At 36.1% G+C, this 27,599-nt stretch overlaps 1 protein-coding gene across 9 annotated transcripts in view; it reads right to left on the bottom strand.

Moving 5' to 3' along the window:
- Window positions 1-27,599, bottom strand: part of SBF2 (SET binding factor 2) — a 196,127-nt gene that overhangs the window by 146,253 nt on the left and 22,275 nt on the right. For all 9 annotated transcript variants that reach the window (XM_071762584.1, XM_071762587.1, XM_071762586.1 and 6 more), the window contains one exon: window positions 12,583-12,668. In XM_071762584.1, coding sequence (XP_071618685.1) covers window positions 12,583-12,668 — 86 coding nt within the window. The remainder of the gene's footprint in view (window positions 1-12,582; window positions 12,669-27,599) is intronic.

Below are 27,599 nucleotides of genomic sequence, written 5' to 3'. Positions count from 1 at the left end.
TGCACTGGTGGTTGTGCACATTTTACTGTAAGGGTTTTTCTTCCTCCCCTGCCTAGGACACCATACAGAATGCTCAAGGGTGACTTCCGATGTTGCAAGCCTACTAAGCAATTTGTGCATATAAAGTGAAGAATGTACTGCTTGGATCTTTTTCTTTAGTTATTATTAAGTTAAGACATCAGGAAAAATCCTGCTTTGTGAAAGACATACTTTTAGAACCTGTCAACCAGGAACTATGAGCTCTTCTAACATAATCCCCATACCAAGATCTAATAGTGAGTTAAGTATTAGGGAGTAAAGTATTTTGTAATTTAAACTAGATACACACTTTCAGATCTGAACTGCTCTTCGTACTAAGAATTGGGTAGGGCTGAGATTACAGTAAAAGATTAAATACAAATGTATTACCATACATTTGCAGTATTGGTTACTCCTAATACCACAGAATCACAGAATTGAGTCTGGAAAAGACCACTGAGATCACGCAGTCCTATACCGTATCACCACTACATCAGCCAGACCATGGCACTGAGTGCCACATCAGCCTTCCCTTAAACACTTCCAGGGACAGTGACTCCACCACTTCCCTGGGCAGTCCATTCCAATGCCTGATCACCCTCTCTGTGAGGAAGTGCTTCCTGATATCCAAGCTAAACCTCTCCTGGTGCTGCTTGAGGGCCTCAAGTAAAAGTTAACATTCAATTTTCATAACCTCAGGTATTTTCAGGAGAGGTCCCATTACTTACTTCCAAGTAAACGGGAAGAGGAACAGAGTACAAATCTACAATACATATGGATGTAAAGATACACGAGCTTATTTTGAAGAGGAAAGATAATCACAAGCAGAAGGTTTGGTATGGAAATTTCAAAACCATTTCTAGTGAGGAAAATTTATGTAGTGACAAGCACCCAGCAGGCTGGCCACAAGCTTGCATGAAAGCATGCTCTTGGCAACCTGGTTGAAACTTTACAAGTCAAAATCCCTGCTTGGTAAAACTCAAAGCACTTTCTTTTTAACCTTAAAATTTTTAAATTTTTTTTTTTAAATCACATTTTCCTGAATCAAATGTCAATTGAAAAGTTAAGAAAAAATTGACGGTGAGTATGTAAAGGCTGAAAAATCAGCACTCCGAATAATTTTATCTTCCCTCTTCCTTCTGTCACATCTCAAAGGCTACAATGAGGTGGTCCACACAGCAGCTGTGGTGAGCCTAAGGCCAAGCATTGCTCCTCTGAATGTGATGCAGCTGCTTCTCTGCCAGGAGAGCAGCAGGTCAGTCAGACCGTGCCACACATAACAGTTCCACTTCAAGCCTGCTTCTTTCTCAGTACAGAGAAGTCTAACATTAAGAGAGCTATCTTCTAAAACAGGACCTACACACTAATGGCTTTCAATGTCTTTCAATATAGGACACCCTCACAGTAGCAATGAACCCAGCTTGTAAGAAAAAGTAGGCTCTAAAGGGAGGGAAATAGGAATATAACTGATACTGGCAAGAACCTGTATCAGCGTGTTTGCTGAATGTCAATGTGAACAAAACTCACTTAAATTTGACTGCTCCTAAAGAAATGTTGAAGTCTGGTGGTCAGAGTATGTTTCAAGAGATGCATATGGAATCCTACAGGAATCTGACACCAAGTATTTTCAGGAGAACTTATTTTCTTAATAGCCATCAGGAAAAAAAAGTATTGTCCAAGTTGAGGAAAGTAAAAGTGAGCATTAGTCCAGCAAGTTAAATATAAAACTAGAAATAACACTAGCAGAGAAATTTGCTATAAGAGCCTGCTGAGGAATAAAAATTACAACTACATTATGCTGCAAAATGCATCAGAAGTAGAAAGCTCATTAAAAGTGGTGTGGAAAACGGATAAAATAATGACAAAGGTAAAACGATGACTCAAAAGGAATCAAGAGCTTCAAAAAATCCAGTACAAATTCTCTACATCATTGGTCCCTAGAGAGGTGCCTGGGGAAGTTCCCAGAACAAAACTGTATTTTGGAGGGGAAAAACAGAAGATTTCTGAAAACGAAAATGAAAGTATCAAACCACCAGGAAAAGACAATATTCCAAGAATTTTGTGCAAACAAAATATGAAGTTAGAGAGCTATAAATTGTAGTTTTCACTTCTCACCCTTAGAGACTTTAGCAGATTATTGGAAGACTGGCAACTCTTTCATCCCTTTTTAAAGACCATGGAAGTTATCCAGAATTTTTGTTCCACATGTAACAAACTCATAGCAAATGTCAAGATATAGAACTAGCAATCCTGCAGATGAATAAACTATACTGAAAAGGAATCAAAAAGGTTTCTCTACAGCAAGATCATAAATCATTCATCTATGGCTCTTCAACAAAAGTAAATGGATGTACTCAATACAACAATATAGTTCACTTTTCAAAACAAACGCTTTAGTAAGAATGTTCACAAAACTCAAATTAAATTGTCATGGTATGGGCTAACAGTTCTTTTCTGGACAAATAACTGATTTTAAATATTAGGAAAAAATGGATAGTTTTTCCCAGTGGAGGCAGTTTAGAGAAGATACTCAAGAAGATGACTGCTGAGATGTGTGAATGTATAGTAGGGGATTTTATTAAAATTTTGTTCATGTTTAAAACATCTCCTTCCAAAATCTGTATCCTTCCCATAGCAGTTAAGCAGATGTTTTAGGGAAGTAGATGGCAACATATTCAGACTAATAAGAATACAGCCCTACAGAAACAGCACAGTCACATTTTTGCAAACAAGTCATCCTAAAACTCTCTCAGTAGAAAGCACGCATCTTATCCACTCTCTCCATCCTTGTGGAGTCTAAAATATGTTAAGTTCACTTTGCAGAACTTGTTTATGCGTTTCTAGATTGTACCTCAAGTTAGGCTTTCTCATTCTTCATCAGTGCTGGCATAGAGAACAAACTCACCCTCTCAAACAAGAAAATCTGAAGAAGGGGGTAACTGATATTAAAACAAAATGCTATATGACTCAAGTTAACTTCATTCTTACTTCATGTCCAAGACATAAAATACTGTAAAACTAAAACTGAAAAGATATGTTCTTTTCCACCACACTTTAAATTAGTAATCTGAAGAGACAAGAGTAATAAAGTTTACTTCTTTGAACACACTTCAGAAACCACTACTACATTCAATCCCCAATTTAATTAAGGTTTCCACTGTAGTATTGTTTTTGCAACCCACAAGTAAGGTACTGTCCATAATAGGTAAAATAAGGTACATAAATATGCTGTTACCCAACTCATCACAGTAAATTAATACTTTAAAAGGAAAGGTTATAAGCACTATCATATTTAGGCAATAAGACATAAGAGGGTGTGCATATGCCATAATAATGACACACCTTAATAATATAAGAAGTATGTCATTATTACCCCACACCCTAGAATGCTTCACTATAGATCACATCTATGTATTTAACAAATGAAATTAGGATACTTAGAATAGATGCCTACTTAGCGGCTGACAATCTCAAACGTTTAATTTAAAAAAAAAAAAAAAAAAACATACCACCAAATATTCCTGCTCAGGTAACCATTCCTAACAAATTTTCTTCCATCATGATCCAATTACAAATACAGGCTGTACAATACTTGCATCACCAATGAATACACTCACAGTTCCCCTAAAGCAGGTTTAAAAAGGAAGAGAGTGAAAAGGATCTCGTTTTCTGGGATTTTGAATAATTCTTGTAAACTTAACAGTGAGTTTAGAAACACAAGGTGCAGCTAAAAACCTTTAAATAGGCTCTTAGGTTTTCAGTTAAACCGCTTCTGCCTTTTTCTGTCTTTCTATTTTAAAAACCCATGAAATGGTCTAATAAAACCAACCCACTCCAGTTATCTCTACTAATTCACAATCTGAACTAAGGGACTGAGGAGCTGTTTTAGCTGAACTCTTCCACAACAAAACTATAGTACTTGCAGCCTAAAGCCAAAGTCAGCAAAAAAAATCTGACATTCAATTATATTTTCCGTGACTATATCACTGTTCACCTTGGAAGTAAACTGAAACATTTTGATCAAATGTGTTATAGCACATTTAAATGAGCACTAACTACTTAGCCTTTGCTACACAAAATACAGACAAAGTTATGTTCAAGGAAGTCAGAATAAACAAAATTTAACATTGGTATGCCCTCATCTTAAACCCAACTGAAATGTATATAAATATTTATCACTTGATTCCACAGAATTTATTACTGCAACACGCTTTCTCAGACAAGCTCAAAATAACTTAACTAGTTATTTCCTTCAGCTGAGGCATACTATTACAAAAAACTATCAGTCTGATCAAACTTGATAAAAAAGATTATTTAATGAATTTCCATTAATTTAAAATCTGTTTGGTTATAGAAATTGGAAACAGTTTCTCAATTAGTGTGAAGCTTTCACAACTGTATTAAAGTATATACTCATTTATTACAATATTCCCAGTTTTCCAACTGCTAATCTTTCAGATGAAAGACATTCATATATGAAATTACCAAAACGCATTCTTTTAAGTAGTTCTGTTGATCAAAGTGGAACACTAAAGAAATCTTGATTTTCAAAACAGAAGCTTTGAAGACATCCTTATATAAGTAATGCAGCTATAACGAAAACCAGCAAAAAGTGATTTTTAAAAAAACTTTTATTACTTAGTGCAAACCTGGTAACTCACTGTAGATGCTCATAAGCTTCTCATCTAGAAGTTGCTGCAGCTAACACACATGGGTTGTACAAGCAAAGTATCCAGATTGGGGGTAGGGGGAGAACATACTCTCCACTGCTTTTTGAGAGATCTTGCCAATTTCTCTGTTATTTGGGAGAAGGACATCACATTCAATATATAAGACATGAAACAGATATGAAAATGGCCTAACAACAAATCTTAAAAATTGCAAATGCCAACAAGTCTCTACAAGTATATTACTGGGCCAGAATGAAGGAAAATCATTGTGAAATAAGCTTTTCTGGTATGTGGTTATAGCGAACAATCATGAGGTGATGCGGAGAACAAGACAAATCTGGTATTCGAAGAATGTTACACACACTGAGGTCACGAATGCACACTGTAACTTTAGTACCCCCTTCTTATCTTGCTATTTTGATATTAAATCTAATTCATTCTAAGCTTATAAACCATTATTTTAATGAACTCCTCTCTTGTCCCCACACGGTAATGTGTGTAAAAAGAAACAACACAGCTAAAATGCAATTAGGTTGATTTTTTGTATGCCTTTTACAGAAGAGGAATATTGCTTGTTTTTAAAAAACTACATTATAAGATAGATTTTCTGGTAAATTGCAAAAGCAGATAATTCTCTCAGACCAAATTTGGAATTTACTGATATTTTTTTAGCATAAAAGAATGTTTCCTGGCCTTTCAGTTCACAGGTAAGCCTAAACAAAGCACCGAAGTAATAACTGCATTAGGCATTTTTAATGCTACAAGCATTTTTGCTTGATCATAATCCAGTGCAATATATTGTGTCAATCCAGACAAAGTGATTCCGTAATCTCATCCTGTCCCACCAGTTTGCTTCAGAGACACACTACAATAGATTTGGGTTTAACTGCCTTTACTTTAAAGAAGGGCTAAAAGTTTAAGCTCCACAGACGTTGAAAAAACAGCAGGAGGTGGGGGAGAAGCCAGTTAAAGCCAGTTCTTATATTAAATTCCCCACAATTTATTGCAGAATGACAACAGGAATATTAGCAGCTCAGTAAAACAGCAAATAATTTTATTTGGGGGTGCAGGGTATAATTCCATGTTATTTACTACATAAAAATTACTCTATTCCCAATTCTATGTATATACTGGTTACTTTAATTCAAGTAACTTGGCAGAGACCCAAATCAGAATATGTATGCTTTCAACAAAAAAGGGCATTTTTACCTTGAGGATAATTGAAAACTTGTTTGGTATCTGTGTGTGACCTGTTTTTCATATCTCCTTTTGTTGACATATATAAAATACAGTTCCTTCTGAAGGTTAAGAACCAGCCAATGCAAGGAAAAGACAAGCAAGTCGTTTGAGGACACCCATATGACAAAATCTCTAAAGGAACACAACTTTCATCATATTATGAAAAATCACTCACACTGTATAAAGGCATCATCAAAGTTTGTAAGTTTTAACTTCATAAACTGCTGGTATTATTTCAGCCAGCAGAAGAAACATGCATTGAACATAAAATTTATATAACAAGTACAAATTTAAAACTTGGTCAAGCTGGGGAAAATACAATTGGAGAAATATAATGATTTACAAGTACTACTGATTAGAAATTCTTAGCATGAAGTATCAACTTTAATAAAACACAAGTTATTAACAAATTTGTCCAGAAAAATAGCGAAATAGGCTTTATTTTCCACTAGTCTGTTTTCTTGAACTATTAGAAAACATTCCAAACTGATTTATAGTCATAGGAATCAACTTCACAGATAAATTATTTCTGGATTCCCAGAACACATTCAATGACCCAGTTCAAATTTCACAATCTTGCACTCAGCCCAATAGACTGTATTTGATTAGATGCACATTATCTGCCTTTCTGCTGCTTCACACAATGCTAGAAAGGATAGCTTTATGACAACTTGATACATAAACTCAATAGACAACAGTCTTGCTTTCTGGCTCTCTCCAAAACCACACAAATTCTCAGCTCCCTGTACAAGCACACAGAAAAACCAAAACCAACAAACAAAACCCCTCAGAAACTTCAGTCAAAAATTGCCTAAATTATAGCACTTCAGGGGTTTAAAAAGTTCAATATCTTACAGAAGGCTGACAATTATCTACAATGGTGAGCTGAAACAAACCATGGTTAAGTGGTTCTGAGGTACTTTACTTTAATACCTTTCTAGATTGTTATATTTGTCCACGTTCAATTTTCTCTCTTCGTCTCTCACAGTTACAGAAACCAGATCTGACAGTGACAAAAAGAACTCACAAGAACTCATATAGTTCCATCATCATAACACTATTTAAACAAAGCATAATTACATTTGCATCAGTACATTCAGTGAGAAGTTTCATCATTACCTTGGAGCTTGTTTTTTTTTAAACAAGGAAAAGCAGAAACTATTTAATAATCAAAATTTCAAGACTTCCAGTAAAAAAACAGTGTCTCGTGCTTTTAGCCTATTAATTATAACCTGAAAATACTAAGATACTCAGCATTTTGTAAATGTTACAGCACCACATGACTTAACAGTGGGTCTCAGAATCTCCTCAGCTTAACCTCACAAGGAGGGACTTAAAGAAATATCTGTGTTGGAGTGTTTCCTGTAATCTTTAAAAAAGTTGAAAAAAAGCTTGAGGAGAGACTGAATCACACTCAAAGGTTAGGTGGAAAAGACCATCTTATGTAGCCAAGTATTATTTCTGGATCTGACAGATGCCAGGAAAGAAGGAAACCAACTCAAATCATTCTGTGATTCTATAGACATCTGCACTTCTTAAGCAAACTTATAAAAATGGCTTTCTCCTCTAGAAGATTTGAAAAGAATTTAACATGAAATAGAGAGAACAGGAGCATGGGACGAGGGGAAATGTAGGTATATTAGAACACCCTGATAGTTATAAAGAAGGTTGTACTTCAATACACTCTATTTTTATTAGTCTCCAGATTAGAGCTGCAATTCCAAACAGGTTATTTTACAGGTTATTTATATTCCAAACTTCAGTATTTTACCATTTGTACTAAAAATGTTGACTGTATTATAAAGTGCTTTTTCCTTTTTTTTTTTCCCCTAATTGAAAGCAAAACACACGAAAATGGATAAAATATTAACTGTACCCTTTCACAGTATTTAGTCAAGCAAGACCCAAGCTTTGCTATGGAAGGACCACTTGCAAGTCCTTCTATTTCAGTATCAAACTATTTCCTATAAAATCCAGGAGCTAAAATCCACTCAGTAAAAGCAGTGGGATTCTAAAACCAGAATATAACTCTTTTACAGCACAGCTGAGACATTACTATAAATGCACCACATTTATGGCACTCTAAGATTTCCACTGGAGGCTAATATAGACAAGTTAAAGGAATATAAACCGAGTCCATAATATAACTCCAATAAAAAAGTTTGCCATAATGATGTTATCATCTGTTTTCTACTAACTGCTGAAAGCACCTGTAATGCTACATAATGAGAATGAAAAAACACAATGCACTTATAAATGCCACACTGAGCTCTGTCATGCTGTTGTTCATTAAATACTTACATATGTAATGATTCTTGAGAGGTAAAACAAACTTCACAAAAGGTTAAATGGCTGCGGCAGACAACTGTTTAATATGGTCCTTAAAAGCATTAATGTTGCAGAAAAATTGGCTTACAGATCAGCTAGCTAAAACTGAAGCATTTAAACATTAACCCTCTTAAAACTTTAAGCACTTCAGGTCTTAAACAGCTAATCTGCAACCCAGTTTGTCTCATGTCTTATTTAAAATACACAGTAAAATGTTCAAGTATCAGATTTTTTTCCAAGAAAAGATGCCTTACACCAAAGTGGTAGTGAAAATGTAACACAAAATTATTAGCACTGGAAGCTTAGAAGCATTACTTTTGACAGTATGTGGGATGATTTTCTAAGACTCAGCCTTGGGAACCTCAAAAGTTTAGGAGTTCACTACTTTTAAGTCTGGCTTGCCCTAAAATGTCTTCAGTTGAGTGACAGAAACTCTGCTTTCAAGACAAATCTGGAGATAAACTAATTGGGTTTTGGTGGGCTTTTTTTGATAACTTTGTTCTCCCTGACACCACTACAAGGCTTCAATAGCAGTAGCTCCAATTGCAGCTGTCCAGAGGAAATACACTTGGGAGTATTGACTGATATCCAGCCGGATATGAGCCAGCAGTGTGCCCAGGTGGCCAAGAAGGCCAACAGTATCCTGGCTTGTATGAGAAATAACGTGGCCCAAAGGATTAGGGAAGTGATTGTGCCTTTGTACTTGGCTCTGGTGAGGCTGCACCTGGAGTCCTGTGTCCAGTTTTGGGCCCCTCACTACAAGAATGACACTGAGGTGCTGGATTAAGTCCAAAGAAAAGCAACAAAGCTGGTGAAGGGTCTAAAGCACAAAGCTTAGAAGGAGAAGCTGAGGGAACTGGGGTTTAGATTGGAGAAAAGGAGGCTGAGGGGAAACTCTATTGGTCTGAAAGAAGGATGAAGTAAGGTGCAGGTTGGTTTCTTCTCCCAAGCAGCAAGTGAGAGGACAAGAAAAAATGGTCCCAAGTTGTCCCGTGGGGGTTTAGGTTGAGTATTAGAAGAATAGGTGCTTAGGAATACAGATTAGCACCAGACCCAATGATCTCAAATGTTTTCTACTACCAGATTGATTCTGTAACTCAGTGATTCTCTATATTCACTTAAGATCTCAGACATAACAGCTGTCACTCATAAGATATGTCACCATGAAGTAGATATCAGTACAGGAATAAGAAGTAGGTTTTTGTCAAAAGACTGAGATCTACTAAGTCAGTCAAAATACATGTATATTTTGAAAATACATAAATATAGTAATTCCTTTTTCTCATTTTTTTTGTATCTTAGGTTAGTTGGAGTTTGGCAGTTGAATCCTTTACTTCATAAAGGACATATGTGATGTCTATTTAAGAGTTCATACTCATGGCACTACAACTACCAGCACCACCATCTGTTACACTTTAAAATTCTCTCCCCTGCTACTCACAAACTCACATTACACATAGTTTAACTTAAGACAGCAATCTGTTTCTAGATATGACTTTGATTGGCCTAATGAACATTGTTCTCCCAACATTCAGTAATGAAGATGACAGTTTAGCTAATTTAGGCATGAGACAAAAATGAGTGTACAGTGTAGCATTATATACCAAAGTTTCCATCTTTTCTGTAAAATTAATTATTGTGTCTACAGGGATATATAGCAGAATTAAAACTGGATTATAAATAAGAAAAATATGCAGAAATATAAAGCTAACTCATTTGACCAACATACTGACTTAAGGATTCTTTCCACAAGCAAGAATAAGAAGTTTGATCATCCTAATTTCAAACTGCTCTATATGTCTCAGCAGATTTTAGACTGTTATTTTTAAACTTTAAACTTCATTATTTTTAAACTGAATCTATTTAAAGTTGAAATAAGAGCTGCGTAAAAGACACAAAGGATACACACATTTCTTAATTTAAAATATCATCGGGGGCAACTTAAAAGCTTGGTGTGTTTGAACTGCATTCTTTTGAAAACCAATGACTTAATGTTTCTTTGAGACAAATACTTTATAAAATTTAAGAATTAGTATAAATGCCTCTTTACCCCTCAAAAAGTCAGCTTACATCCACTTTAAGCTACTCATAGAGCTAAATGGTATTCATAAAAATGTCTATCTTCATTCTTACATAGATTTGTGTCATCTATTCTATTCTCACCTTCTTTCTCCTCTTTACTTTCTCCCAAGGTTTGCCTTTTACCTTTTAAAATTTTCCTTTAAAGTGACAAACAGAAAACCTTAACATAGCTTCTCTTCTTTCTTTTCCACTAATTGATGCAGACTCGTGTTACACTGATCCAAAACCTTGAAAAAAACATCCTGCCAAAATCTGACTTGCCCAAGTGATTTACTTCAGTACTTAATTTTTGCAATATCTCTTAACTTCACAATTAGTTAAAATTTTACTACTGTGTTTGGATAGATAATAAAAAACTGACTAATTTTGCCAACTGGCTGAATCCTGAAATTTTAAGCTGTAAGATTTCATTTCACTTGTAAAGTTTAAAGTCTTAATGGTTTTGCCTAACAACTCATTCGAGAGCTGAGACAAAAAATGTTTTCTTTCATCAAGAAAAAAATTATCTTCCTTTAGAAAGCTGTTTCTTATAGTGCTAGCATCCTACCGTTAAACTTAAATGGGAAATAACACTTGTGTACAGCTATCTCACTCAAGAAGCTACACTGTTTTAAGAGAAGCTATGCTCATTTCAAAACATCACTGCAAGTCAGATACATTACTTTATTTGAAATAGGTAAGGAAGATTTGTACGACAAAATAAATCTTAGTACAACTCAAACTCTTGCAATTGTTTAAGGCAAGATCAAACCACTGAGTTCAACCCGAGAGTGGTTAAAAAAAGAAAACAGCCCTAAGCCTTGGCACCAAAAGTTTGTATCTCTTCTAATGACCTACAACCGTATGTACTATATAAAAAAGCCACTTATCTGAACTTGGTCAGCAGTCATCTAGCTCATGCTGGCTAGGCATGTATTAAGCAAAAAATTACCATCTAGCACAACCAGCAATTGCTGTACTGACTGGTATAATGTTTTAACAGCAGTAGAAACACTCAAGAGTAAAGCAGGAGCTTCCATAGTTTCAGCACAGCACTGCATTGCCAAATGTAGCATTATGCAAGTGTACCACAAATACTGTAACGATCCACCACGTGCATCAGAAATAATGCTTACACCAGTAATTAATGTATTACTTCCCCCAAAACCATAAGGCTTATGCTTGATTATGAAGAAATGAAAGCCACAGTGTTGAAGAAAACGAGCAACCAGTCGCGTACACCAGTGCACATAAACCTCTGCTACACCAGAGAGCAAGCAGTGAACACCAAGGTCCTCTGCCCTCTCTCTCCGCTGGAGAACACATCACCAGGCCACTGACAAGTTATGACTCAGTGAGTGGAGCACTGGCTGAAAGGCCTCATATTGCTAAAAGCTTGCTGTTTGCTATGTCTGCAAAATAAATTCAGGGAAGAGTCAGTGCCTTTGTCCTCTGCAGCTGATTTTCTCCCACAGTACAAAGGCTTCTATTGCAACACTTCCTACAGGCCACCTCCTTTGCCAGTTCATCCTGTGTCTGGCCTTTCTAAGCTCACAGAAGTAGGAGTTTCACTCTGACTTCTCAGAAACCTAATTTGCAGAGTATGGACACAGTATTTCACTTCTCTACAGGATTTTCAGGCATGTGTGTTTAATGAATCCCTGATCTGCATCTGTAGGATATATCTCTTCATCCCATCTCATCAGATGAGACCAAGGAAGGGAAAGAAGTGGCATGTAGTGAATTCTCAGAGGGCATAAGATAGGTCACTCTGTACTAGCCTTGGTCAGTGTACTGTTCTTGTAAGCACCCATTAATGCCATCTGTCAAGGACAAAACATAGGGTGAAGACTTGAACCTGTTCGTTGTTCATTATTTTTAATTCTTTTTTAATCTACAATATATAAATACACACTTGTGTTTATTTGAAATTAACAATGAAAAGTCATCTGTCATCTGAAGGATACTTCTAAAACCAAGGTAAATTATAAGCTTACTGACACAAACATTTATTTTAAATACACTTTTCCTAACTTTGCATCCGACTTCTTCAGTATTCTAGTAATACCTCCATAATGTTCAGTCCAGAATAAATGATCTTCTGTTAGCCAAAATTAATCTTCAATATATTATCTAGTCCCTCTACTCATAATTTCTATTCATTCCCTTACAGGTCAGATAATACAGATTATTGCATAAGGACAGATTTATCTTCCAATCATACATGAAAGAAATTCTGAAATTATAAAATGTAATGAAAACTTACCAACTCAATTCCCTGTGGAAAAGGTGTGTCTTCCCAGTCCTTCTGAGGAAATCTTTGTATTATTTTTCCCAAACCTTCTGTTGAACCTGCTGAAAAATAAAATCCAATTACTTAAAGGCAAACTGGTGGAAATTAAATTGCCATAAATCTGAAAGGACTTTCAGAATATACCAAATAGTAGGAAAAGTTTCACCACAAGAGGCAGAACAGACTCAAATATGTCTTGCAAGTCAAAAAATGAAAGCTGCAAGCTGCATCTGGCCTGTGCACATCATGCATGTTTTCAAAGATGGTAATTGGTAGTTCTAGTTTCTCTCTACAAACAATAGTAAATTAAAACCTAAAATGTGATCTTTAAAAAAGAAATAAAACATCTGTCAACCAGTGATCTTCAAAAAGAAGTCTATGGATTTACAATCCACATGATTTATGCAGGACACTAGTTCCTTGCCACTGTTTCTAGACAGTTTCCTTGGACAAGTCAGCGGTGATTTACTAGATAGAAGTTGTACAGAAAAACTGTAAAATTCTGGTTAAATTGTACACATCACTCAGACAACAAACTACTTAACACAGCACACATGGGCACGAGAATAGCATGATTGCTGCATATTAACAATGTCTTCCATGTAACAGTCACTGCTTTCTTTATTAATTAAATATGCAAAACATGCCTGGCAGTAACAAAAAATTCAAAATTTATGCCTGGCAGCAAAACTACTACCATTGCTACTATTAAGCACCAATACTGTCATCTTCAGGAAGATATTTTTACAAAAGCAAAACTGTTCCTATACTTTAACTGAAGAATTCTGCATTTTTTTTCTTCTATTTTGTAGGAAAATATCTATGTCTTATAAATTAGGGTAGAAAGAATTGTGAAGATATTGCAGCATCTTCTAAAAGCTGTGATTTTACACCTACAGCAATAAATTAAACTTTCATTTCCATAAAGGCTGCCATTAATAATAATCATCATAATAAATCATAGGATACCAGGTTGGAAGGGACCTCAACGATCATCTAGTCCAAGTTTTCTAGGTAAACCTATAGTTTAAATGAGGTGGTCCAGCAATAGTACCTTTACTATTTTTACAGGGTTAACTTTTTAATCCATCAAGAATCAAAACCAACCACAGTAAATCAGACATGAAATTTTTAGACATTGCATTATCATCTGAGTACAATACATACACAGAGAATTTGCCAAAGACCAAAACTGAAACTTCTGCCTGTAAGACCACTGATTGAACAGTCTATACCTTAAGCTATAAAGGAAAAAGCAGCTTTTCTCCCTAGCTAACTTCTTCTGATCTGCCCTCTTTAATCTTCTCCTTCTCCAGTCTTTTTTCTTTAAACAATGCTAACATGCAACACATTAAAATTCTGGCATAATTTCCTGGTTCCTGAACCCTAGTCCCCTAAACTCCCTTCTTATATAAATCTTTCCCCAAGAAAGGTCACATGCCATCTCTTGCTTGCCCTTGAAATTCCTGAAGTGAGCTGTTAATGCGACTTACATTCCAAATTAATGAGAACTGTGATAAACTCCGTCTTTTCACTTACAACCCCCTGATAAAAATATATTTGAGCTCTAAGTATTGTTAATTGTACATGCAAAGATTTGACTATAAGCACTTTGGTGATCTGCTACAAGATGCCATTTTCAGGGCTCTGAAGGAGAAAGATGGTACAAATCAGAGAGAAAGAACATCAGTAATTACACCACACAAAATATTTGAAAACTACGATTATAAGATACTCCATGTAAAATTAATAAATTATTTCCAGTATTCAGAAATTCAACTTTACACATTCATAGTTAGAAACACTCTCAGGGTGAAAGACCGGCAAATGCAGGTGGCACAACACTGCTTTCCTTCTTTTCAAACACACAAGTGCTAAAGAAATCACTAAAATCTGATGAAAAGTAAAATCCTTCTCATAGCAAAGTGCTTAAGCAATATGAAACAGCAGATATTTTAAACTACTGAGAACTCTTGTCACTTTTTAGGAGTTTTGGGAAAGCTCTTCATGGAAGCATGATGACTATTCATGTTCTATCCTATGCCTCAATTTGTAGAAGGGAATAGAAATTCACCTGAGATCTTCCAGTACTTTTAACAACATTGATACAAAAATCTTGATGCCAGAATACAGAAAATACTACAAAAGATATCCCCATTTTAATTCAGTCCCAATACACAAGTCAGCGCTGGAACAAAAGTGAACACAAGGAGGTCAAAGGAGAACTAACATTAAACACCTACAAGGAAAAAAATTTCTTTGACAGACCTAAAACACAAAGATTTGAAATGGACTTCTAGAACCTTTTATAGCACATAACAGACTATGAACATTCTAAAGACAGATAAAGATCATTTAACTCTTACCTATTTTAGAGAATAAAAATTTCATTGCATCTACAAAAGATTAAACAAAATGCTGATACTTTTAAGAAGACCAAGTGAAAATAGGCTTCTCACAATGACCACAGACACTATTTGTACAACTGGCAACGTTCATAGTCAGTTCATCTTAATCAAGTCAAAGAAATGCATGCAATAATCTTGGGAATTCAAACGATGGACGTTCCAGAGGCTTGCCACATTATCAAGGATATAACAAGTAATAGGATAAGATGATCCTCAGGACCTTTTCTTTGTAAACAGGAAAAATTTGTTGAACTTATTAGAAAAAAAATTAAGTAGTATTTCAATCTTCCCCCAAATGTACTGCCACTACTAGTCACGACTACCTGAAACAGTTGCATGGCCCAGATTCCTGAATGTCTCAATACTTATTTGCATTTGGTACTCTTGCATTTTGCAGAACCATTAACCCATCTTACACACAGGGGAAGGAAGCACAGTGAAATTGATTTGTGTCCCCTAAGGATATACAAGAAACAGGATCAATCAGTAGCACCCAAATCACCCAAACAGTAGATTAGCACCTTATTCACAGGCTCACCCTCTTCCCAGTATTGCAATAGATAATCTCCTGTGCAGGTCAGCGATGAACTTCATTATTACTGGGTATCAGAAATCACTTCAATGTTTTGTGCATAAACGAAGAAGTATATTCTAGCTTGTTTTCTGATTAAGTTAAAGTGTGTGCATGGGTGGGTGGGGAAATATGGTAATACATGTTGTTTCTCATTCCACTAAACTAAAAGGTGTTTCTGCTGAAAGGCAGCTAGCAATTACTACTTAATTTAAAAAACAAAAAAAGTTTGGAAAGTCTGGGGAAAATTCAAGTTTTCTGAAAGCTGTGTCAATGCAAAGTGAAATGAAAATGGATAAATACCATAAAAAGCAGAAGAGGAAGAAAATTAGAGAAAAGGGAAGAATGGGCAGAAGAAAGAGGAAGAAGAGGGCATATATAGGGTTGTTATCATCATCTGTCACCATCATCATAGGTTAGATGCATATTTACCTACTGTAGTGGTGTCCCTCTAATATTGCTCAGTATCAGGCACAATAGCACTGGCTGAATGCACACAATCTTTTGGTCAGCCAGTATTCCATCAACTTCTATTTCCTCTGAAGAGCCACATACAAAACATCACCAAGTCAGTATTTTACCTGAAAAATCTGTTAGTCACTGATTTGGGCCAGGACAGCACGTAAAGTGCTGTCTCGTTCTGGAAGCCATGCTTCAGACCAAAACTTTAGTGACCAGTGACAATGACCTCACCAACATTTTTCAGCTACAAGTTCTGTAAAATCTTATTTCTTTTTGCTACTGTGCATCGACTGTTTTAAGAGTCCATGCAGGAAATTCTTCAATAACATGATGCATCCTTTAAAAAGCTTTTCTGTCCTACAATCTATGAAGATGCCAGTTACTGATCAAGGACCCCTCAGTGCCATCCACCTCCACCTTTCACAAGGATTCCAACTCCCCCAGTATGTTTCTGACAGAACTAACACAACTTGGCTCTTAACAGCTGGATCTCAGGACTCTTTCCTTTCAAATGCAAGTTTGGGACATACTAGACCTCTGGACAGACTGTATTTTTGCTAGGTGGACAGTAATGTTGGTTTGCAGAATTCTTAGAGGGAAATAGGCTAGAGAAAGTAACAGTGAATGTTAAATCATTTTCAAGTTATTCCCTTATCCAACAGTTGGTATAGTATTCCAGAAAATGGAAAAAAGCATAGAGGGTTGACAGGGAGAAAGATCCCTGCTCACCAACAATTCCCCTTCTTGTTTGCAAACAAATCACTTTTGCCAGTGTCTGGATAGGAAGGGAAGCTCAGACTTCAAAATAAATATTGTATGTTAAAGAAACATTCTTTTGAACAGAGCAAACTGAATAAGATTTCCCAACTGTCTTGGAAAAATCTTTTTTATTTATTTTAAGGAAGGTATAAAATTAAGATGGCACAACTGTACTCAGCTTTGTACTCCAAATCAATGCCTTAGAGGTTCTCTCACTGCTCACAGAAAAAACCACAAGAAAGCTCTTCAGTTCTAACAAACAGTGTATACTGGTTTGTTTTAGAAAAAACAGTGCTCTATTTATTAGATCTGATTTATGTTTTCATTAAATTATATTCCTTCCACAACCACTCTTTGATTTACCTTTAACTGATATGCCTGATAATTAAAAATTAGGCTCCACTTGAAGTTTCTTAAACATATCTTTAAGATTATAATTTTATCCTAAAAGAATTTAATGTTTTCCATGTTATTTCAACATTTATTAATAAATAATAATAGCACAGTGAGCAAGAAGCTAGTGCAGCCTGAATTCCTCAAGGGCTCAATCCCACTCATTAAAATCTCAGTCCAGTAAGATCTGAGCACTGATCAATTTTTCCTCCACCTGTAACACCTGCTCCACTGCAGTCTGGTGTGCAACAGCATTTTTATTGTAGTACAAGCTTTTTCTAACTTTGAAGGCTTGTACACTTCTTCTAGTGGACTACCTACTTCCACAGAATTTGTCCGAACTCAGTATTTTCAGCATCTTCTGAACTGCTAGCTCTTTAACAGGGTATCTTCACCTTTTCCTGGTTGATTTGTTGAGGAAATTAGGCCTAAGCAGTGCATAGTGTGTTAGTCCATCAGCTTCCCTCAGCTACCTTCATGGTATAAACATAAAGGTACTATTAAACCAAATGCATCACTCACTATTTGTATCGCTTATTCTAAGATCCAAATAGAGGAAAACCAATTTTACAGAAACAGTGTCTTCAGTTCAAGAAATGCTTCCAGAATAGATGCAGATGCCACCAGAATGGTATTAGATCTGGTGTATTTTACAGAATAAGATTAGTAGTAGTTGGATATACAAGGTGGAATAAGCACACACAATGTTTGGGCTTGGGTCTTCTTTTAGAAAAGCTGTATAAACTCTTGGACAAAAACATCTTTCTAATGCAAAGAATGAGACTTCTCTTGAAGCAATGGTCTGAACAACTGGTTTTGTTTGAGAGAGGAAGTCAGAAAGATCAAATTCAGTCAAAAAGGAAAGAGCTCTGAAATAAGTTCTCATTAAAATAGTGATTTAAGAGTATTCCAAAATGAGAAAGATTTCATGCCTATTACATCTCTAAAGTGGAAACAATGCAGAGCAAAAGAGTTTCTCAAAATGTATATAAAATTACATACATTTTCTGTTAGAGATTCATAAACAACCACTAAGCTCAACATATTTTTTTCTCCAAAAATTACAATGGTTTGCATAACCTCATTTAAGATCTACTGTCAGAAGTACTTCAAGCAAATATTCAGATTGCATGAGGAATCTTATCCCTTCTGCAATCTATCTTTGAAAAAGCTAAAATTAGATTACCAGTGTGAATTATCACCTGAAAATTTTGCTGATGAGAAAAACTGTCACTGTAGAAGACCAAATGCGTCTTCTCAAGCATTGACTTGTTTCAAAGGCACCAGGGAGTCGGATATATCTAATTAGCAGGGAATGCAATGTTGCAAAAGAGTAAGCAAAACACTTCCCAGAGCAGACTGATAACTTTAGTTCATTGTAGGTCTCACCAACACACAGACCCATAATATGTGCTCAGAGAGCACATTTTTTGAGAAACAGAAAGAAGATTCTGCACAGATTTTCCGTTCCATGAGGAAGAGCAAATACAGCATTAGAATATAATTCCAGCTACACCAAGTTCCCATATTTGAAGTACATCTGGACTCCAGCAAAAGATAAATCTTCACTAAAAATCACTTTTTTATTCCGCTTTTAAACTGAATATATTCTCTCTTTCTTTAAATCTTTATGTAACTTTTAATGTAAACTGACCTGTATAAAGAATAGAAGTGTAATAAGAAAAGAAACACAAAATTACCCATTTAGGTAGCTTCATGTTTCTGACCTGTAAGCAAAAACACTGAAATAAATGACCACAGCACTTCAGGTTACTTTTGTTAATGTTTTAAATATTTTGACATTAACATGCAAAAGGTGGGCAAGAAAAGGATCTTTCCATTTAAAAATCAAAACATCCACAAATATATGTTTTAAAGATGAGCTGTTTGTCATTACTTAGAAGTCTATTTTTTACACAAAGTACCTGAAAGATTACTCATACATCCAAAAATACTGTCTAGGTGCTATCTAAGTTACCCATCACAACCACTCTGTCTTTGGTCAATACACGATTTCTTTTCCACATAAAGATCTCAGCTGAAAACTGTATTATCGTGTTTTCCATAGCAATAACCTTATGCAGCACATACAAGTTCCTTAAGAGGAGTCAGGGGAAGAAATTCCATAGCGCTATTTTAAAAGTAGAAAGTAAAGAAAGAAAAAAAAAAGTAAGATTGAGATTTAATATGCAATACTTGAGATACTCGTAAATAAGGAGGAACTGCAATTTCATCCTCCGGCTTTCATTTTCCCTAGATTAGCCTGACCTCCCAGATTTTGGTAAGTGGGATCCTGTTAGTCAAAATGCAACAGATCCAAGAATAGTTACTGCATTTTTTGTTAGAGGAAAAGAATCATGTCAGCTTCAGATTTTAAGCTTTTAATTTTGGTAACTGTTTCAGGAATCGTTACTTAATAAAGGAGCAACATCTACATGGTCTACTACAGCAGATCCTAAAAAATGAAGCTTTATTTCAGAATCTTATAATGACTGCTGCTGTGTTGATTCAGTTGCTACATTAGTGTGATATAAAACACTCATCCTACACCAACTGCAAATGCAGCCCTGAACCTCAGGGCTGAAATCTGGGTATAACCCAGCAGTGGCCACACCATGTAAAGTGATAACATGCATAGCATGAGGCTGTGTTATCATGGGTGACTTGCAGAGGAGGGCTAACAGTCAACCCCTCTTTTTTCCCCTACTAAATACATCACCATTCTGAGCCACTATGTTTAAAGAGGCTGTTTAGTTTTTAAAGTCTTTTCTACTAAATTCTCCTCATCTTCACAGCTGTACTCAAGACAGAACACAAAACTAAGGCTTCAAATTATAAAATACTTTTAGTCATAATACCACAATACTTTTAATAATTTTAAAGGTCACCACCTTTGGTCACCATGGTGACAGATGACCTATCACAACCAGGACATCCTCATTTTATATTCACTGAAAGACTAATTGCTCAAAACCACAAGTAACAAGGTTACAGATAAACCATCCCTAGAGCTTTACATCCCAGTGAAATGTCTCTACCATGAGATTTAAGTCTCCACATAGATAAACTCTAACAAAAGTCATTTTTACTACAGTACTATTGCCACAAAAAAACCCCAAAACCAGACAGTTCTTCTCACAATCTGTTCACAGGTGTAGCCTGAGATTAGACATTTTTTAAAATTTAATAAATAATTCTCTCTTTTTTTTTTTTTTTTTTTTTTTTTTTTGTATTCTTATGCAGTCCACATGCAAAGCATTTTCTGAATATAACAGTGCAAACAATTCAGTGGTATGAAAGGTACTATATGTTGATTCTCCAAGAGCATTTTTGGTTATACAGTAGTTTTGAAGAAAATATCAGCTAAAAACACTTTTTTACATACTTCTGAAGCCCTGTCAGGGCATAAATTAAATGACCTAATGTGAATTCTAACTCACAGACAGCCTCACAATTCAACTACTTGCAACAGTAAAAGGCAATTTACTGGGACTGAAACAGAGGAGTCCACTCCACCCAGAACAGGAAACAACAGAGATGGAATAACACTACAGGAAGTGTCTTACCAAGAACTAGACCCTGAGCGATGCTGTGCTCAGGAAGTGCTGAAAACTTTGACACCTGAGACTGGAGAAAATTCTGACAGAGAATTAGAAATACATTCAGGCATTCTGAAAAATTAAGGTGCACACACACATGGAAAAGACCACAAGGGTAGGCAAGGACTTGACTTTTTTTACCCTTTCACAAACAAACAGAAATTGCAGAAGGTCAAAATTTCAAAATTTTTTCTCTTATCAAAAAAGAAAAAAAAATAAGGTTTAACAGTGACATATCTCTTTCCTCAGGCTAGAAAGATTTTTAACAATGGAATCAGAAAAATATAAGTATACCAGACACTGTGACTGTCTCAAAGGAAGTTTGGCTACAAAATAATTTAGGAGGAGAAGAGCTTTAATTTGCTGTAGGAAGGATAATAGGTTGATTCCCCCACTTCCAACATCATAATTAGAACAGCATGTCTGCTGCTCACGGCTTAGAAGCAAGACACCACAAATTTGCATGTCAGAGTTTGAAGCCCCAGGTGGGTGAACTGCTGACAGGTGAATTTCCATGCACCTATCCCCCCCTCAAAAATAGGCTAAGAGAAATTACTTTGCATCATGTTATCTGTCAATCTAGTAACACGCAGTGAGGCTGCACATCATATCCAAGCTTTCAAATCATTTCAACAAGTCCAGAGCCCTACAGCATTGTTGTAAAACTTTTCTAATGAAGATCACAGTCCTTGCACAAAGTGACAGGGAAAATGAGCTTCTGATCTATAATGTAACACATCTGATGTCAGTTTTTTGGAGAATTCGGGGAAGTACAAGTTCTGAACAGTACTATCACAGCAAATCTGAGGAATGTTGACCCACTCACAGAAGAACTGTTTGCCAGAAGTCAGACCAATTCCAGATACTTGAAGTCATCTGAGGTAACGTTTGGTGCAATGAGTCACATAAGATAAATAGGTCATCTGTCTTAGAAGGAAGACATACTGATTTATCATAGTGATTAGCCAAGTATGTAATCATAGCACCAAACTTAAAGACTGGAGTAATCTTTATAGTAAGTAGACCTCTCCTTACTAAGGATTCAGCTACTCCACAGCTTGCATTGGTAGTGTTTGGTTTTTGCACAACAGCAATCTCCATGGTCCAATATCATTTGAGTCGCCTTTATGAACTCCTGAAGAAATATCCTGAAGACAACTTGGAGTAAGAAGTAAATCTGTTTGGTTTCAGTGGGCAGGAAGTCAAAGAACAGCTTGTTCACTTCAAGAAAGCAGTCTGAAATAGTACGAGAGCCCAAATGCTGTGAAGCAAAGGAACAAATGCTTTTGCTGAAATCAGTCTCATACTTCAAATGTTTGCTTTTGAACCTGGAAGACTTGGCTAAGAAGAAGAATTAAAGCAAGTGTTCACTTCCTAAAAAACTGGTATTTCCCATTTACCCTGTGAGCTGTGAAATGACAGAATCTGGAGACTTTCAGTAACAGAGTGTACTGGGTCTAGTTCAAATGAAGTAAATTTCCACCATGGCAGCCCGTATGGTGCTGTGGTTTAGATATGTTACTAAACCAGTGATGACACTAAAGCAGTGTTTTTGCTGTCATTCAGCAGTGCTTGCACAGCATCAAGGCTTCCTCTGCTTCTTCCTCTGCTCCCTTTCCACTGAGTAATGCCAGAGGTGGGCAAGAGGCTAAGAGGGGACACAGCTGGCCTGAAGCAATGAAAAAGGTATTCCAATACCATACATAATGTCATGATTAGTATTAAAACTGAGGGAGTTCTTCCAGCCAAAGCAGATGTTGCTTGGAGACAAGGGTGGTCTTTGGTCTGCTCGTGGTACAGACAAACTGATTACTTCTGAGTCACTGATTTTTAATTTTTCTTTCTTTCTTTCTTCCTCCCACCTTCACTTACAAAACTCTGTCAACCCATGAGTATTTCTCGCTTTTGCCCTTCTGATTCTGTTCCCTAACCCACTGTAGAGCAGTGAGTAAACAACTGGGTGAGGGCTTAGCCTCTAGCCAGAGGATTCAGGAGGTTAATCAGATTTCCTTAACTGGCAATGTTATCCAGGCTGCAGCAATGATAAAACATTGCCACAAAACATGGTTCAATTTCCACAATGAAGGACATCCTCTACTTATTTCAGCAAGTTTCATCAATGCAGTACACCCTTCCCAAGAAGAAGATAATAGTTCCACCAGAGACCACATTCTGCAAAGTTTCTGAGGTACTACTTCCATGGAAGAGAGCAATTATCATTGGAAAAACAGATATTAATCTGCTCTGAATAAAAATTACGTTATTTTCAAGATAGCATATTCAACTAATATTTAACTAAATCCCTGAATTGTAGCCACAAAAAAGGAAGGAGAGTCTTGTGGAGGCAAATCTAGGACTAGAGTCACAGATCAGGAGGATGACTGCTGCTGTCATAATTCTGGCTGCTAATTTAATTTCCCTGGCACAAGGAGCCAGGCATGAGGATCTTGAAGGCATGAGGTCTTGAAAACATGGTACTTCAAGTACATATTAAAGTCACCTTCCAGGACTTTACTGAATGACCCGATGTGGAACAGGTTGTCAAATTTACCATGGAGACAGAAGGGCAATATCTTCATAATGGACTTGTTAGGATAGCAGCACCTGATGAGCTTGCTGACAAAAACTTGTCTGGCACTAAAGATGGTGCTAAATGGTTTGACTTTAGGTGATGTGAACTTGTGACAGCCACAGACCCTCAGATCCTGGAAGACACTCAATACCTTTTCAAGAAGACAAACTTCTACTGTAAAGATCTTTGTCAGTTTTGTTTTGGTAAGGGATGACTGATGAAGCACCCTAATATTTCCATCTCTGTGGTAATAGGGATGCAACATATGTGAAGATAGAATCAGTTCTCTAGTTGCAAAAGAAGTCAGGAAGCCAGAATATCTTGGATAGAGAACAAATATAGAACAACTTTTTCTGCCACTTTGAAAACATCTCAGAGCTACGGAACACTCCATCTCCCCAAGGAAATGATGTGCCAGATGCATTCCTGTTAATGTGTCCATGTGTTTTCTCAGTCTCCATGCATGGAGCATGAAAGTTCCATCTACAGTGTCTGTGTAAGGAAAATATTCCTTATTCTTAAGTTTTCAAGTGTAAGTGGTGTGTTCATATATATATGTGGACTACACTCAAATACATAAATATAAATTTAGTAGTAGTAGTACTTTACATGAAAAATGCATTAAAAAAGAATTGCTGTTAAAGGGTTCAGGAAGCCTCTCCTTTGTTTATTCTGTAATTCTGTAGAATAATTATACCAACCATAGCCAAAGGGATATTTACCCCTCTGGAATAAAGGAAAAAAAAAAAAAAAAACAAAAAAAGTACAACCAGGGACAATTGTTCTGTACTGGTGTTCTCTGTTCTTATTTTTGAACCCTACAAGAATTTCAATAGTGGAACAGAACCAGATGTATCAGAGTAAGTAATTTCATTCTGGCACATTCAGGCAAAATCTGCTTTACATGACTAAACATGACTAAACCTTAAATATTAATTGGGGAGAGCTGCCTACTTATTAGTGACAAGCTGCAGTCAGTAAGAGGGAACATTTCAACTTTTTTTTTTTTTTTAGACCCCAAAACAGACAAGGAAAAAACTAAGCTAAAAATGAAATCAAAACCAGCACTGCACCCTAACCTTCAAAAAAAAACACAACACAACAAAAAAATCTCACTGAAAATTGTATCTGAAGTTTCAAAGGAAAAATCACTAACACGAATGCAACTATGGAAAGACTTATCCTTAAATTCTTCCACAATTAAGTATCACCTGTACATGAAGACTGTTGAGTTAGGCCAGGACTGTCATTGCATTAAGTTCTAAACTGCTCATTCAAACATGCCAAAAAACCAGAAGCATGATACAAATGCTGAAGAACAATGAAGAACAAAAGCACACCAGATTTGTTACTATTAAAACTATGCTATCTACAAACAAAAAAAGCATTCACACATGCACACAAAGCTACCATATTCCTACCCCACCTATGACTTCAGCACACCTTCTATCTGACCTGTATGCCACTTAGGAGTGTCTACAATAACTGTAATTAACTGGATTCAGCATATACCACAATCATAATGCTCAACAGAAACGTTACAAAAGTTTACAGAATCGTTATCCAGCACCACAAATGTGGAAGGTTATTCATCTGCTTTTATTTTTATGCATGTTGTCATCTTAACTCAGTATGGACTTTTTTTCAACCTCAGGGATATCTAAAACCTATGAAGTTGATCTATCAAACAGTACAGCCTAGCATGCTGAGTTTAAACAAGAACCTATCCTGCTTTACTTTTATAAAATCTTCTCCTTTAGGATGAATTCTGATTCAAATTAGACACAGAAAGAATTAATCAGTGTGCACTGAGCATCCAACTAATTACTCAAAGCATACTGTAGAATACACAGCCTTTCCAAATCCTTTCAAAGTTCCTCATCACCTGCAGCATGGAGGAAAAGGAATTTATCTCAGCTGTGGGAATAATACGATCTTGTGATCCAGCTAAAGCCTACTCAAGTCAAACACTTGCCAGCAGCCACTGATAATATCATAACTGCACCTACAACGTTCCCCAGAGAACAGACAATTTACATGGTATTTTTATTTTCAGTATTGTCAGACCAATTTCCACTCAAGATCCGTGCCTACCGAATTTGCCAAGTGCTGCAGCCTTTTGAGCCAGAACTTGAAAGCCAAACGCATGCTGGATAAATATTTTGCAATATAATAGCTAGAATAAATCTGTAAAAGTGACAGAATATTCACCATTTCAGATTAATATATGCAGACAGGTTTCACTGCCTAACTAGATTCTAGTAATGGCTTTAGATAAGCAGATTTTTATAACAGAAATTTATGCCAGTTAAGCTTTGTCAGACTGAGAGATGATACTTTCTGGAGTAAACATTACCTTTCCCACACAAGTCTGCACTTTAAGTATTCTTTCTCCTGTGCAATGTCATCCAAGTCCTACTTGATTTCATTGCATATCTGTATAATACTCCATCAAATATATTTTCAAATGCTCTCTCTAAACTGAGTTTCTGTTTGCTCTCCAAAACAGGAGCCCTTAAAGATACTGTTATAATATTTAATGGTGTACATGCAAAAGCCCACATGAATGTTTTTTCCAGGACACACTTATAATCCCTTATTTAGTGCTCCCACCAACTATCCTGAGGGTAACTAATTCCTAGAGAAAGAATTATTAAAGTAGTTTTCATAACCTACCACATATTTTTACACAGAATTTTCACTTTCAAACCTTTCAGCACTATTTTTCTTCATTCTAACTATATATGCAAAGATTTTATAAAATTAGAGATTATGCCTTTTTAAATGGAAAGAAAACTGTTATTATGGTCAAACATTGCCTAGATACCCAAATCAGACTTGAAACAGTCAGGTTCTTGTACCTGTAATACAACTGAAGGTGTTTCTGCTACTACCTGTGACCCAGATATTAATACAATAAATACAAAAATACAAGCTCCTGAACATGCAAGAATAGCCCACCACTTCAAATAGAAACTATGCTACCATCACAACTAGCATGACAATTTCACATGGGTTTTATTCACCTTCATGTTAATCTAAGTAGTGGATTTGATGTCTTTCTGCCCAGCCCATAACTAACACATAGGAGGCAGGGGAACCTGTATTAAGCTATAAATATTTCACTGTACAGAAGAGCATCAGGGAGCATGAAACCCTCCACCCTAACTGTCTTCAAAGCTGGAAGGGCCCATTTTGTCCTGGCTCTGTTATGAAAGGTCACTCACTTACCCAAGAACAGAACCCAGAAAGCACAGCAGGAGAGGGCAGCAGAGGCTGCTGAAAGCCTTGATTTTGCCTAGCAAGGGCAAACCCAAATATCACACCTATTAAGAAACAGCTCTACCTCTCAGTGGCTGAACCATGTACATCCTGACAAGTGGATGGAGAAAAAAAAAGAAGGGTATGAATATGGAAAAAAAGGTACACATCCTGATGGCAAATTGTTTAGCTCATCTGTCTCCAAGGAAAAAAAAGTGCTTGTACAGAAACAAGCTTCTAAATGGCATCAAAACATAAACTAAAGCACATGCCTGTTAATATAATGCTTTTGTCCACCTAGGAATTCTATACTGGATTGAAACTTTGCTGCTATTCTATTTTGCTTATGTTTTTCTCTTCCAAAAAGGAGGAAAAAAACCCCTATCATATAAAATCTAGAAGAAATTCAAGCAAATACCAAAGCCAATTAAGACTTTGTAGTTGTCTTGATGTGTTATTACCATTAAACCTCAACCACTCCATAAAGAACATCTACCAGCCAGAGCATTATTAACTATACAAAAGTAACTTAAAACTTCAACACATTATAAACTTACCAGTTGTTACTTCACAGCACTTTACATCTACCCAATTATTTTATACCAAAAAATCAAGTATGTTCAGAACCAGCATAAGATACTAAGCTAAAGCATACTCATAACAGAAAACATATCTGGGGGCTTTACTGACGAGATCAACATGTTCAGAACCCTGTTCTCTCAGGAATGTTAAGAGTTGCTAATGCCACTTAAAGTGCCACCAATAATGTGACATGGATATACTACTGCAACAGCCTGAAGAACAGAAAATAGCTCTTGAAGATAACACAGGATTTACTGAAAATCAAAACACACCTGTAATTAAAATCTGACTCACATGAAAATTGATTGTATGATAAGATAAGAAATTATCAAGAATTTAACTCAAACTTGTAAGATACACCTCCACAGTGTAGACTACTTCTA

The sequence above is a fragment of the Heliangelus exortis genome, chromosome 18, assembly GCF_036169615.1.
Source record: "Heliangelus exortis chromosome 18, bHelExo1.hap1, whole genome shotgun sequence".
Taxonomy (NCBI): domain Eukaryota; kingdom Metazoa; phylum Chordata; class Aves; order Apodiformes; family Trochilidae; genus Heliangelus; species Heliangelus exortis.
This window is presented reverse-complemented; position numbering and strand designations above follow the sequence as displayed.